Genomic DNA, 16,089 nt, shown 5'->3' with positions numbered 1-16,089 from the left:
CATGGATCGGACATGTGCCATAAGGGTTTTTACAGCCTATCAAATCTGTTGATGTGGAGTATGTGTGCCTGGTGCCCATGGAACACGTTGTGAGAAGTTGGTGCCTGGTATCCAACATGGAGGTCCTTTGTAGCAAGTGGCAAGCTGAAATTGCAAAGTACCTACTCCATGTTTTAGAAACTAGCTGTACACTTTGCTTGGTCCATTTGGTAAGATAGAAAGCTGCATAGTATTTTTTTTATTCACTTGTGGGCATTGCAGGCTGGCCCGGCATTTATTCCCAACCCCATTTGTCCCTGAGATGATGGTGAGCTGCCTTCTTGAATTGCTGCAGTCCATGTGCTGTAGTTAGACTGACAATGCCATTAGGGCGGGAATTCCAGGATTTTGATCTGAAAGAACAGCGATGGAGAACTTATAGGTGGTGCTGTTTGATGTTTCTATTGCCCTTGTCCTTCTCGATGGAAGTGGTTGTAGTTTTGGAAGGAGGTTTCTAAGGATCTTTAATAAATTTCTGCAGTGCTTCCTGCAGGTAGTATGCACTGCTGCTACTGAGTATCGCTGGTGGAGTGAGTAGATGCTTGTGGATGTGGTGCTAATCAAGCAGCCTGCTTTGTCCTGGATAGTGTCAAGCATCTTGAGTGTTGTTGGGGCTGCAGCCATCCAAGCATGTGGGGGAGCATTCCACCATACTCCTGACTTGTGCCTTGTAGATATTGGACAGGCTTTGGGGCATCAGGAGGTGTATGACTTGCTGCAGGATTCAGAGCCTCTGATCGACTCTTGTAGCCACACTACTTATAGGATGAGTCCTGTACAATTTCTGGTCAATGGTAACCCTAAGCATGTAGATAGTTTGGGGCTCATTGATAGTAGAGTGATTGAATGTCAAGGGGTAAAAGTTAGATTCTCTCTTATTGGAGATGATCTTTTCCTGGCATTTGTGTGGCACAAATATTGCTTGCTACGTTTCAGTCCAAACCTGGATATTGTCCAAATCTTGTTGCATTTGGACATGGACTGCTTCAGTACCTGAAGAATCTCAAATTGTGCTGAACATTGTACAATCATCAACGAACATCTCCACTTTCCTCTTTATGATGGAGGGAAGTAATTGATGAAACAGCTGAAGATGTTTATGCCTGGGCTATTACCTTTGAGGAACTCCTGTAGCTGAAATGACTGACCTCCACAACCACAAACATGTTGCTTTATACCAGGTATGACTCCAACAGAGAGTATTTCCCCATTTCAATTGGCTCCAGTTTGTTAGGGGTCTTTGTTGCCACACCTGATCAAATACAACTTCAGTGCCAAGGGCAGTCACTCTCATCTCCCCTGTGGAATTCAGCTCTTTTGTCCATGTTTGGACTAAAGCCATAATGAGATCAGGAGCTGAATGGCTTTGGTAAGCATAAGTTGGGTGTTGGTGAGTAGTTTAATGTTGAGCAAGCGCCTGATAGCACCGTTCTTGACAATTTACACCATTTTACTGATGATCAGGAGTAAACTGACGGAATGGTAATTGGCTGTGACAAATAAAAACAAATTGCTGCTGAAACTCAGCAGGTCTGGCAGCATCTGTAGAGAGAAAGCAGGAGGATTACTGGATTCGAAATGTTAACTTTGTTTCTTTCTCCAGGTTAGAGCATTTTGATTAATTGCTGTCACCATTGTCAGGCTCAATAACTAACATAGTTTTGGAGCATTGTGCCTGAAGCAGATGCCATTTGTCAGAGGCACTCCCATAGCTCAACTAGTTTGTATCAAGATAAGTTCCCACCTCTCTGATCTCAAACAACAAATAGGATGAAAGGTGCAATGTTGTGAGAACATAGCAATCTCCATTTCCCCTCCAGGTTACTCACCATCCCGACTTGGACATTTATCTCCATTCCTCCAGCGTCAATTGGTCAGATACTAGAATTCCATTCACCGTTTAAGGAGGTCTACTCAAGGAAATTATTACTGAGAACAAATTTTGAGAGGAGCTAAAAATGAAAGGCTATGTGTGTTGATGACCCATTATCAGTAATGGAATAATGGATTGTAATCTTTAACTTTCTTCTATTTTTCTAGGTGATCCACCACTTACTGGATCTGGAACAATCAGAATAATTGTTGATGACCTCAATGATAACACTCCCATTTTTGATCAAAGTCAATATACTGTCACTGTCAGTGAAGATGTCCCCATTGGTTTTAAGGTTTTAACTATCCATGCAGTTGATCCAGATGCGGGAGAGAATGGGCAAATTAGGTATGATGGCACGCAGATTTGCTAAACAACACACAGACTCATCTGGAAAATCAGTTGTGCTTTCACAACGATATGCTCTATCCTTGCATCTATTTGCTTGACTGTTAATATTAACTTCAATAATTGAAAAGAAGATGATTACTTCCTGCTCAATGGAGAGTGGGGCAGGATTTTTAAGCCACCATCCAGTGAGGGAGAGCATGAAGGCAGAGAACATGAAGTTACGCACTGCTCACTATACTGGCAGCTCCATCCTGCCCCTCAGCCCTTTTTATTGTTGGATCCAGGATTGGAGTCAGCAGAGGCACCAGCTTGCAATTGAAGTATACCCTCATTTTGTAGCTGAAGGCCAAATGAGGCCTCCTGTCAGAAGCCACACTTGGCACCACATCCGTTAGCTTGAGGCATTCCTCATGCCCTCCATGCCTGCTTGGCCAGAGAAAACCCTTTGGAAGACCTCCCCTCCCCCTCAATCCGCCCTTACACACCTCAGGAGTTGGTGGGACTTGAACCCATGCCTCATTAGAACTTAGGCAAATGTCTTCAGTGTTTCACAGCCTCCTAATGGCTCTCCAGGTTTGAGTAGCTGCCCTCCATCCTTATTTGGAGTGCAAGCTCACCATCTGTCTACTAATTAGTTAATTCAGAAGAATTTAGTGAGATGACTAATTTCTATCTGTATATGGGACTATGAGGAGGTGTCAATTTTGAACTGGCAAAGTCAGAAGTCACACGACACAAAGTTATAGTCCAACAGGTTTATTTATTTGAAACCACAAGCTTTCAGGATGTAGCCCCTTCGTCAGGTGAAGTTCAAATAAATCTGTTGGACTATAACCTGGTGTCGTGTGACTTCTGACTCTGTATTTGGGCATTATGGAACCGATTGAGAGAATGCTGTCCACTGTTACTTCTCAAGAATTAATATTTGTGTGTTCAAGCAAGCATTACATCACTTTCAAACTGTTAAACATAACATTAGTTTCATATTTAAATTATTCAGGTTTCCTGAACCCATCTGTGTCAGTCTAAAGTGTAAATAACACATAGAATCACCTATATGTCTTATTCACAAACCTATTGCAGAGGCCGTGTTGGGATTTTCATGAATCTTAACAAGCTATTTCACTTCAATAATTCCAGGGGTCTTTGGAAAGATGGGTTATTTAGAAAACAACATGCCTAAATATTTCACAGGTAGAATAAACTTGTATTTCCTAGGTAAAATAATAACATTCCATTATTAATTATGTTGCATATTGTTGTTATAATGAATGGGGAGTATAAAACTAGATGGCATGGGTTTAAGGTGAGAGGGGTAAAATTTAAAAAGCACCTGAGGGGTAATTTTTTCGCACAAAGGGTGGTGTGTGTGTGTGTGTGTGTGTGTGTGTGTGTTTGTGTGTGTGTGTGTGTGTGTGTGTGTGTAATAAGTTGCCAAAGGAAATTTTGGCAGCACGTACAATGACAACATTTAAATGGCATCTGGATGGATATATGAATAGGAAGGGTTTAATGGATATGGGCCAAATACTGGAAAGTGGGACTAGATCAGATTCCAAGCTGTAGAAATCTATGACTCAATAATGAAGGTTCCCCCTTTCCAACCTCACCCCTCACCTGAGCTTTGGTGACCCTCAGTTCAAACCATTAGAATTTTCTATCTCTCCCTCTCTGTCTCTCTAATGAGGGAGTGTTCTCTTGGTCTACGGCAAATTGACCCATTGTAATAGAGAAATTCAAACTCTGGTGCCCATGCATATAAACTGTTTCAGCTGTACACTGATTTTACACAAATGCTTGAAAGGGCATGAAGGTGAAAATATTAGAAATTTGTACTGATAGTATTTGACAAAGAAAGGACAAGGAGATGTTGGAGCAGAAAGCCTGGCTTGGACTGTATGGTCTGAATGGTTTCTGTGCTGTACATTCTAGTTAGTTCGAGACAGTCACTCAAAAACCCATAACCAATCATAGACTAAAGCTCAATAGTGTACATTGCATTTACAAGAACCCGGGACATTTTGATATTTAGGAAAGTGTTTCAATAAATTTATTTCTATCAATTTCTCTTAACTGGACTGTCATAATTGCCCACAACTCAGTATTTATCTCTTTCAGTTGGTTGAACAGACAAATTCTCAATGCTAATAAAATGTGAGGCTGGATGAACACAGCAGGCCCAGCAGCATCTCAGGAGCACAAAAGCTGACATTTCGGGCCTAGACCCTTCATCAGAGAGGGGGATGGGGTGAGGGTTCTGGAATAAATAGGGAGAGAGGGGGAGGCGGACCGAAGATGGAGAGAAAAGAAGATAGGTGGAGAGAGTATAGGTGGGGAGGTAGGGAGGGGATAGGTCAGTCCAGGGAAGACGGACAGGTCAAGGAGGTGGGATAAGGTTAGTAGGTAGGAGATGGAGGTGCGGCTTGGGGTGGGAGGAAGGGATGGGTGAGAGGAAGAACAGGTTAGGGAGGCAGAGACAGGTTGGACTGGTTTTGGGATGCAGTGGGTGGAGGGGAAGAGCTGGGCTGGTTGTGTGGTGCAGTCGGGGGAGGGGACGAACTGGGCTGGTTTAGGGATCATCCCACCTCCTTGACCTGTCCGTCTTCCCTGGACTGACCTATCCCCTCCCTACCTCCCCACCTATACTCTCTCCACCTTTTCTCTCCATCTTCGGTCCGCCTCCCCCTCTCTCCCTATTTATTCCAGAACCCTCAACCCATCCCCCTCTCTGATGAAGGGCCTAGGCCCGAAACGTCAGCTTTTGTGCTCCTGAGATGCTGCTGGGCCTGCTGTGTTCATCCAGCCTCACATTTTATTGTCTTGGATTCTCCAGCATCTGCAGTTCCCATTATCACTGATACAATTAATGAACAAGGTTTTGTTTTTAAATAAGAAGTGATGGTTATCATGGGTCATCATCATCGAGGCTAGTTCAATAATTCCAAATTTATTAACTGAATTCAAGTGTTATCAGCATAATATTCAAGGCTATTGGCCAAATGCTTGATATCGCAGGCTCGATGGGCATAAGGGCCTCTTTTGTACTATATGATTCTATGATTCTAGATGTCATTGTGGAATATGAACCCATACATCCAGAATATTAAACTAGACCTTTACTGGCCCCCTGACATTACCACTGTGCTATCATTTCTCCTGCTAATTTAACTTGATAAAACTTTATTAATTCCTGTAATTAAATGTATTACTATACTTTGTGGGTAAATTTTTTAACATTTCATTGTTCATTGTATTATATAGTCTTGTTTTAGCAGAATATAAACAATATGGTCTGAAGAAGAGTCACTGGACTTGGAACCTTAATGGGGAGGCGATGGCCTAGTGGTATTATCACTAGGCTGTTACTCCAGAAACCCAGGTTATATTCTGGGGACCCAGGTTCAAATCCTGCCACAGCAGATTGTGAAATCTGAATTCAGTAAAATATCTGGAATTAAGAATCTAATGAAGACCATGAACCATGAATTAATTGTCAATTGTTGGGGAAAAGCCCATCTGGTTCACTAATCCCCTTGAGGGAAGGAAATTGCCATCCTCATCTGGTCAAATTTACATGTAAATCCAGACCCACAGTAATGTGGCCGACTCTGAACTGCCCTCTGGTCAATTAGGGAAGGGCAATAAATGCTGCCTAGCCAGAAATGCCCACATCCTGTTAATGAATAAAGGGAAACAAACTCTGCTTTCTCTGCTGAAATTCTCCAGAGATTTCCATTGTTGTTTCAGATTACCAGCATCTGCAGTTTTATCTATACTGTGTGTTGTCCATGCATATAAATTCTTTTAGCTGTGCATTGACATATTCCACTTAAAGGCACTGAAATTTTGACAATCTGAGTTTTCCTTTCCCAATTAAACAATTTGATGTGATTTCAAAGTGAGCAGAGTTCCATTCTATCGGAATTCTACCCACTGTTTTCTTTGTCCTATTTCGATTATCATTTTGACTAGCCAGGGAAATGGCTGGGGCAGCTGAAGGCAAATAAAATATTTTGTGACATGATGGCATCTTGTCTCAGATTTCCCATCTCATCTGTATTTCTACTTTGGTAAGGTTTTATAACCCTTCCAGCTGTTCTGAATCTGTTATTTTCTTCTTGGGTATCATTCACTTTTAACCTAGCGCCATGTTGTTATCTGGGATAAATTCAATTGGCATTCATTCTTTTAAGACAGATGAGGAGGAATTTCTTCTCAGTGGGTTGTGAATCTGTGGAATTCTTTACCACAAGAGTGGTAGACAGGCTGGGCCGTTAGGTATGTTTAAGGCTGAGAAAGGCACTGAATCAGTGAAGGAACCAAGTGTTATGGGTAAAAGGCAGGAAAGTGGAGTTGAGAATTGCCAGCTCAGCTATGATCTCATTGAATGGCAGACCAGGCTGAATGGCCTGCTTTTACTCCTTTGTCTCATGATCTTATAATTACTCTCTGCTAGTGATCTGCTGAAGCCCTTTATTTCTTTTGTCAGATACAAAATTTGGACTAATCTTCTGAAGTAGCAGGTTGAAATCTTTTCCCCGAAAGCTGCGCTTCACCACAGGCAGAAAGTAAGTGTAAAGGGTCCTGCAGCTAAAACAATTCCAGGACCCCTGACTTATTAATTTGCTGTAGGTCTTTAAATCCACACCTCAATCATCAATGGTCAAAGTCTCAATCCGAGATGTTTACAGTGCCAACACGAATTCCAAATTATCCTGGGCTGTACCTGCGATGACTTTCACACCTGATGGCTCCCCACAGAATATAAAGTTATGTGAACGTGTAACCTCTACTGAGGACTTAACAGAAAAGATGTTGTGATGTGTAAATGCTACAACTATGATTCCAATTGTGCTATTTTCCTTCCTAGCTACTCCATGGATTTTGGACAGTCTCCGTTCTCTATTGACCCAATCAGTGGAGAAATAATCACGGCTTCCACTTTAGACAGGGAAATCCAGACAAGATATACACTGATTGCTCTAGCTACAGACAAAAATTACCTACAGCCGTTGTCCAGTTCAACCTTAGTGTTGGTCATAATAGGGGATGTAAATGATGAGCCACCTCAGTTCCTGAATGATCCATATGTCGCAAATGTCCCTGCAATTCTAAAAGAGGGTAAGTTTCTGAAATATGTTTTCCTACTCATATGAAACAGGACAGTCTCTTATCATTTCTAACAATGTTACGTATGATTTTGTGATATCGATCGCTTCTCAAAAAGAAATTAAGAACACCAACTTGGACTTGAAAAAAATCAACATTTTAAGGCATTCCTTGAGGGCATAATAAAAAAAAATGCTAACCCAAGGTAGAAATCACAAAGCTAGGTACAAACTCTTCTTAACGGAGGAGAGAATCGTGAGGAGGCAAAGCAACTAAGGGCAGGAATTCCTAAAGATCAGGAACTAGGTGAGGTGGTGTGGTCAGGGTGCTGGGTTAGGTGAATGGCACAAAGGGTCAGAGGAAGAGGATCAGAGAAGTTGGTGTGATGGTAGGCTAATGGAAACTACAGAGATAGGTAAGATTATAGAGAAATTACAGTCAAGAATGCAGATTTTGAATTTGAAATATTCGCAGATTGAATGCTGACCAAGATTAACAAGAATGAGATTGATGAGTGAATGGAATTTGATACATCAGAGGATAAGGGATCAAGAGGAGAATCAAGTTGTCACAGTATGAGATGCCAAAATCAATGGATGGACTAGGATGGGGTGAGGATGAAAAGATGTTAGGAAGGTAGAAGTGTTCTCCCTTTGTAATAAGCACAGCCCAAAGCCAAATAGAACTCAGATAGTCTGAGGAAAGGTGAAACAACAACTAGGGAAGTTGATACCTTAAGGTGAGGGAATAGACATCGTGGCAAGGACCAAATGCTATACTTCATTGTTCCTCGTTATAGCTGAAGGGTATTAGGTTCATCCAGAAAGGTATGCCAGTCAGAGCTTCTGACAGAATAGAGCCAGTGGTTGTCATTGGTCATCAGTGTACACATAGAGGCTGACCTTCATGAATTTGGATAACATTATCAAGGGGCATCAAGTAGATAAGGAAATAAAGGGGCATAAATATGAACTCTCTGGAGAGTTTACTTTACAGATGAGGAAGACAAACAGTTTTTAAATAGGCTTTGGCTACAATGTGACAATTAAGCATGCAGACAAGTGAAAGAAGTTCAACAGTGATGAATAACGTAGAAAAGATATTCCCAGATAATAAAGTATTGGGTCATATTGGAGGCTATGGAGAGGTCAAGGAGGACTGGTAGCAATGTACTGTAATCACAGTTGGAGGCAATGTGATTCATAACTTGGTATGAGAGCAACAGAAATTTCATTGAACCAATTGAAGCAAGATGATGTGGAAAAAATAGGTTTTAGTAGAAAGGAAACACATCCTGAACTTGCCAAAAAAGTTGAACAAAATAGGCTTGATTCCTACATTATTATTTACGCCAGTTAGTAATTTCAGTCTCTAATAGCGAAGACGTTTGTCTGACATGTGGTGTCCTTTGGCACCACAACAGTGGTGAAATCTGATCTCTGTCACCCATCTACTAAAGTTGATGGTGCCAGGGTGAGATTCAATGACTTGAATACCATTAGCAGGTTAAAAGTAAATGTCAGTCACCTCTGTCACTCAGAATTTTCATTGGGCGTTATGACTAGGGAGGTTATTTTTGAAATTATTCTAAGAAAAACACTTATGACGGCATCCAATTTGAAGAATTGCAGGCAAAATACTGTCTACAGACTTTCCTTCTTGGGGACTCCAGGTGGACCCCACAGCTGCCAAGGAGTTTGACCTCTCTAGGTAAGGCCAGGGTAAGAAACTCCAAAGTATTTTGTCAGATACCTTCTTACATCAAGGACTTCATATGGGACATGAGCAACTCTTACCCCATAATCTTGAAATTTTCAGCAGATGACCATCTCAAGGTACAGCAAGTCTCCAAATAATCCTAAAAGGGTTACAGAAGGAGCAGACTAAGCCTCAAAGCTCTGGGATGTAGTAAGGGCAGTAGATGTCTCGAAAGCAGCAATCATCAATCATTTAGGATGATACGTTTGAATGTTTTATGATAGCTTACCATTCATTATCTGCAGCAATCTCAGGTGGGGAAATCAACTGAACTTTTAAAATTACCACTACACAGCGGATAATCCTATCAGTTTAGGTGACCTTAATGGATTTGACTGTAAAACCCTTACGGGAGCGTAAGTAGTGAAGTTGCTAGACAAGTAATACATTGCATCAAGCAAGTGTTTCAGACATATGGGTATGAATTCAATGGCTATGGCAGCTGGTGGCAACATCACCATGGCCATTTCCAGATGCTGAATGGGATTGAACTCCAGGCACTTTCCTTCCTGCTGTTGGAGTTCCTGGGGCACTCAGCGCGATAAATAAAGGCTACTGCTGGCAGTAAAGGAGGCCATCATGTGAAAGAGCCATGGAGATCCTAGAGTTCAGTTATGTGGAGAGGCCGAGCCAGGACCAGGGAAGGGTTTGAAGGGAATGGAGGATGGTGGCAGTTGTTGGGGGGTGGGTCTTACCTGCAGGGTCTACCATTTCATTGGTAGGGCCTTCTGTATCTAAGGAAAGATGCCTCCTATGTCCCCCCATAAATTCAGCAAACTAATGGGAAAAGCACGTTAAGTGGCCCTTAATTAACTCGTCAAGGTCTTCAGTTTACCTATGGATGGGAAAGCCATTCTGGATCTTTCCCATCCTGACTTAATTGGGGAAGTCAGGGAGGCAATATACTTTCCACCCAATGTTTTCCCACCAATTCACTGTCCATTCCCTGGATCAGCAAGCCGCATTAAATTCTGCACAAGACTTCAAATCCCAATGTGGTAGCTATAACAATTAAACACAATAAATAATTGTGAAATGGGAGCAGTGACATCATGGAAATGTCACTGGACTAGTAATCCAGGACCCCAGATTAATGTTCTTGAAACTTGGGTTCAAATTCAAAGGTGGTCAACAGTTAAGTTTCAATTCAATGAAACTCCAGAACAAAAAGCTAGCCCATTGATTGGCATGTAATTGTTACTAAAATAACTTCACAGAGGCCAGTATCCATCACTAAGTTACCCTTTACTTGCACAGGAACAGACCTTGCCTTTAGTACTGCCTCATTCAGAGTCAGGAACCAGAGTATCAGTATCCCTGACACTTACCCTTTTCATATGTCAACCAGGGCTCCCTGATTGGACCATATTAACAGCCCCAATCAGGGAACGCATAGTGTGTGATATCCAACTGGCTGACTTTGTTACAATTGCTACAGTTATAAAAACCCAATTTGCTTACTGATGTCCTTTAGGAGTGGCATGGTGGGCTCAGCGGTTAGCACTGCTGCCTCACAGCGCCAGGGACCTGGGTTTGGGTAACTGTCTGTGCAGAGTTTTCATGTTCTCCCTGTGTCTGTGTGGGTTTCCTCTGGGTGCTCCAGTTTCCTCAATAGTCCAAAGATGGGCAGTTTAGGTGGACTGGCTATGCTGAGTTGCCCCTAATGTCCGGGAATATGCAGGTTAGGTGTTTTAACCATGGGAAATGCAGGGCTACAGGGATAGAATAGGGGGGTGGATCTAGGTGGGATGCTCTTTGTGGGGTCAGTGTGGACTTAAGGGGCTGAATGGCCTGGTCTGGCCTACATGTGACTCTGGACCCACAGCAAGTGTGGGTGACTCATACCTGCCCTCTAGGCAGTTAGGGACAGACATTTAATGGGACAAATGATGAAAGTACTGGAATGTTAGGGACATCCCTGTGATTTATGAACATCCTTCCTTGGGAAGATGCCCTATCCTCCTTCAGCAAGTAAATCCATTATCCTGATCAAGTCTGACCTAAAAGCAACTCCAGCTGCCATGTCTTTGAATTTTCACTGCCATCTGAACCATTGGGAATGGATAATTAATGCTGACCTTGCTAGCGATGCCCACATTTCAAATAACGAAATGCTGCTTTTATGACTATATTTTTAATGCCTTTAACTATTCCAACAGGCTCATTTGTTTACGCTGTAACGGCAAAGGATAGAGATGCAGGAATAAACGCTGACCTGCGCTTTTCCTTATCTGGTCCGAATGCAAACAAATTTACTGTTGATCCAGTTAGAGGCGTGATTTTCACAAAACAGGTATTGAAAGGATCAATGGACATTACAATAATTGTTAACGTAATCGATGGAGGAGAAGATCCAAAATCAGACATTACAACTCTTACTGTGCGGTTTCAAAGCACCAATGACTTCCCACAATTCTTTGTGGATAACAAAGTGCACATCTATCCAGAAGATCAAGCAGTAAATACTGTGATTTCTAAGGTCAGTGCCTTAGGCAATGTGAAAGGAAAAATCAGACCTATTCTCTTTTATCTTGCAGCAGGCAACTTTGGAGATGTGTTTCAAATCAACCAGTTAACAGGAGAATTGAAGCTAAAAAACAGATTGGATTTTGAGATTGTAAAATTTTACCAGCTTTGGATTGAAGCCAGGAATTTGTGTTCACCACCATTTTCTTCCTATGCCAGACTAGACATCAATGTTACAGATGTAAATGATAATTTTCCTGCATTCAAACAGAATATCTACAGATGTGAAGTATATGAGAATGTTCCAGCCTGTGATGTTTGCAATGTAAATGCAGCTGATTTGGATTCTGGTCTGAATGGGTCCATAAAATATCGTATTTTTGATGGAAATGTCAATGATGCTTTTAACATCAATAGCTCCAGCGGAGTCATAAGAACTGCTCGGATGTTGGACAGGGAACAGATGGCATTATATACTTTAATAGTTGAAGCAAAAGACCAAGGAAGCAACACCAAAACAGGCACAGCAACTGTCATTATATCTGTTCTGGACAAAAATGACAACGCTCCTCGGTTTTCCCAAATCTTCCTTGCACATGTTGCTGAAAATGCTCCAGTTGGTTTTACCATTCTACAGATTGCAACAACAGATGACGATATTGGTGTGAACGCTATTAGTACATACAGTATTCCAAATAAGACAGCAAGTCTGCCATTTTGTGTGAATCGAAGGACTGGAGATTTAATTGTGACAAGGTTATTGGACAGGGAGGCGACAGATTGGTACATTGTAAGAGTACATGCCAATGATTCAGCATGGGATGTAAACACAGATGTCACCATATTTGTCATTGATACAAATGACAATACACCACAGTTTACTGAGCCATTTTACAGTTTAACTATTCCAGAACCTAAGGAGAAAGAAATGTTTGTTCTGCAAATATCTGCCACTGACCCTGATTTAGAAAGCAATGGAAACATTTTCTACTTCCTTCAGCCTCCACATGAATTCTTCAGAGTGAATGCAACGACTGGCAAGATCTTCACTAAGCAGCTCATTCCATTTAAAACCATAAATAACCCCAGTGCTGACTGGAACAAAATTAAGTTTACTGTAACTGCCTCAGACCTTGGTGAGCCACCAAATTTCAATGAGACGACTGTAACAGTTACTATTATAGCTCGCAATGATCATCCCCCTCTATTTTTGCCACACAGACAGTTAATTCCAGTTCCTGTGAATTTGGAGCTCGGCACCAAAGTGATTAAACTAATTGCAGTTGATGAAGACTTATATTTAAGTGGAGAAGTAGAATATTATATTACTGGAAACAATGGTTCATTTCTATTTAGCATTGAGAAAGATAGTGGTTGGATTTTTGTTGCAAACCCTTTAGCTTCAAGTCTGAATAAAGTATTCACTGTATCAATAACGGCAAATGATAAAGGCACACCACCACTTTCTTCTAGTACAACAGCCCACTTTCTGACTACTGAAGAAAATAGGTTTGCCCCACAATTTTTCTCCCTGCAAGTGTGTTATTCCATTCCTGAGGACTGGACTTCTGGTTCTGTCATAGGTAATCTTACTGCCTCTGATAATGACCAAGGGTTAAATGGCCAAATCATGTACTCAATAGTAGTTGACAATGATGGAGCATATTTTTCTATTGGAAACACTACTGGGTTGCTCACCTTAGTCAGAAGTTTGGATTTTGAAATGGATTCTGTTTACAGCCTACAGATCTATGCTCAAGATGGTGGATGGATGTCAAAGACTGGTTCTGTTAATGTTATTATACAAGTTGAAGATATCAATGACAATCCTCCAGTATTTTGTGGTCAGGTATTTTTTGCAAGTGTGGCAGAGAATTCACCATGTGGTACCACTGTCTTTACTGTTAATGCTACAGACAATGACTCTGGAATCCATGCTGAGATAAGTTACGCTATCGAAGGTGAACACACTGAATTTTTTATTGATCCACAGTTTGGAATAATTACTGTGCAAGAGATTTTAAATTTTGAGCTGCGTCAGTTCTACGAAGTAACTGTCAGAGCATTTAACACTCATGACAGGAATAAGTTCAGTCTGGCGAAAGTGTATGTGAATGTTACAGGTGTGAATGAATACATCCCTCAATTTGTTAAAACATTCTATCACTTTTCTGTTTCCGAGAATGCACGTAATGGAACTACTGTCGGCTATGTTACTGCAACTGATTGCGATCTTGGTTTTGATGGCATGGTTGACTATTTACTCATAGGAAAAAGCAAAGAGAGAGGCTTTCAGATCAATGTGAGCTCTGGGGAGGTAGTTGTCTCTGGGAACATGAAACAAAGCAGAGGTAGTCAGGTTCTTCTCCAAGTGCTTGCTAAGAACGCTGGAAGAATACGTGGCTTTGATGTGGATGAAGCACTAATCAATATTACTATTCTTGAAGACCATAATGCCCGAATTTTTAAATCTGCCATCTATCAGACACATGTGAGAGAAGATTCACTTGTTGGTACTTCAGTCATATCTCTGATGGCGAATAACTCAGGCACCATTCCAGAATGGAATCAGTTTGAGATTCAAATTAAAGACGGAAACATAAATAATTCATTTTCTGTCAATTCTCAAACAGGTGAAGTATGTATTGCATCTTCACTTGATAGGGAAACCATACCATTTTATAACTTGACCATTACTGCTGTTAGTAGAGGGTCCAGCCCAACAACAGGTAATGCACAATTGATCATCATAGTTGACGATGTGAATGACAATGGTCCCATTCTCGTTACTACTGAAGGATATGTAATGGAGAATCAACCACCTGGCACACAACTTATTTACCTGAATGCAACGGATCTGGACTCACCCCCCAATCGAGGGCCATTCAGATACCAGCTAGCAGGTAACAGTTGTGCCAGTAGTTTTGTTACATTGTCTCAAGCTGGTGTTTTGTCGATTCAGAAAATGATTGACAGGGAAATTATCAGGGAGTTGTATCTGCCTATAATTGTGCATGATTCTGGAATTCTACCAATGTCTTCAGTGACTATTTTTCACGTCCTTGTTCGAAATCAAAATGACAACACTTCTCAGCTTAGAAACCTTTATAATAAAATCAATTATTATGGCAAATATTTCCCTGGTGGAAAAGTAGGCAATGTAATGTCAAAAGATCTGGATGTGACTGCACCATAGTAACCAATTCCACCACCCATTTCACTATCACAGCAGACACATGTGAACTGCAGGCTGGAAAACAGCTGTATGAAAAGGACTTCAATCTCACAGTTCGGGCAAACAAAGGTATTAATAGTGCTGTGTCCAACAATATTTATATAAAATACAAACATTTTACCAATGCCACAATTGATATATAGTGTTCTTCTTCTTGTCAGTGTCTCCGTTAAAGAGTTTCTGGATAAAAAGTATTCGCAGTTTGTCAAGGCTGTTGATGACCTCAGAAGCAAAAATAACACAAAACTAAGATAACAAAATGTGGAGCTGGATGAACACAGCAGGCCAAGCAGCATCTCAGGAGCACAAAAGCTGACGTTTCGGGCCTAGACCCTTCATCAGAGAGCATAACACAAAACTATATGTTTTTGGAATGATGCTCATGAACCAATATGTTCTCTCTTGATGGCAGCTATTGAAAAGAGCAATGGGCAGACTCTATATAGAAGTATTCTAATAGACATTTTCACCACTCATGTACAGTGGCTTAGAACTCATATTGGTATCACAATTTCTGCAGTTGCTTATGATCCCTGTGCAACAAACCCTTGTCACCATGATGCTGTCTGTACAAAGCAAGCCGGTGACAATTTAGACACTGTGCTTCTAGAAAGTTCTTTTGTCAATTTTCTGAGTCACAATCTCATGGAACCTTTTAAGTGCATCTGTCCAAATGGATATATTGGTCCGTTATGTGAGCTGGACATTGATGAATGTCAAGCTGCCCCATGTGGCAGTTATGGAACATTCCTGAAAAATCCAAGAAGGTTCTCCTGCCCTTGTATTGAAGATAGACTTGGGGGCATGGGGGGAGGTGTTGAGAGGAGTAGAGATTATGAAGTCAAACAGAATAAGGTTAGATCTTTCAAAGATCTCACAGCTACCCAAAGCAGCCCTTGTGGTTCCTCCAACCAATTTCTAGGCACAACTAGCCTGACAGAAGCCTGACCCATCTTTCAAGAATGAAATTCCTTCCGGTGGGCACTTTCTCCTGAAGCATGTTGGTCAGGTCATGAAACTTTATGGACACCCACTGGCCTCCTTGAGAATTGAGGACCTAGTGTGCAAGGCCAATTAATTCTTCCATTATCAAGTTCGAGACCATACATATAGGTCAGTCATAGATAATAAAGTGTGAAGCTGGATGAACACAGCAGGCCAAGCAGCATCTCAGGAGCCCAAAAGCTGACATTTCGGGCCTAGACACTTCAATCAGAGCTTCACACTTTATTAACTTGGATTCTCCAGCATCTGCAGT

The 16,089-nt window shown here is 41.4% G+C and overlaps 1 protein-coding gene across 1 annotated transcript in view; it reads left to right on the top strand.

Annotated features, from left to right (window-relative positions):
- The window catches only part of LOC125453053 (protocadherin Fat 4), a 124,344-nt gene that overhangs the window by 48,928 nt on the left and 59,327 nt on the right, over positions 1–16,089 (top strand). The window contains exons 6-8 of the mRNA XM_059646969.1: positions 2,080–2,260; positions 7,134–7,384; positions 11,290–14,499. Coding sequence (XP_059502952.1) covers positions 2,080–2,260; positions 7,134–7,384; positions 11,290–14,499 — 3,642 coding nt within the window. The remainder of the gene's footprint in view (positions 1–2,079; positions 2,261–7,133; positions 7,385–11,289; positions 14,500–16,089) is intronic.

This window comes from Stegostoma tigrinum, chromosome 6 (assembly GCF_030684315.1).
Source record: "Stegostoma tigrinum isolate sSteTig4 chromosome 6, sSteTig4.hap1, whole genome shotgun sequence".
Classification (NCBI taxonomy): Eukaryota; Metazoa; Chordata; class Chondrichthyes; order Orectolobiformes; family Stegostomatidae; genus Stegostoma; species Stegostoma tigrinum.
This window is presented reverse-complemented; position numbering and strand designations above follow the sequence as displayed.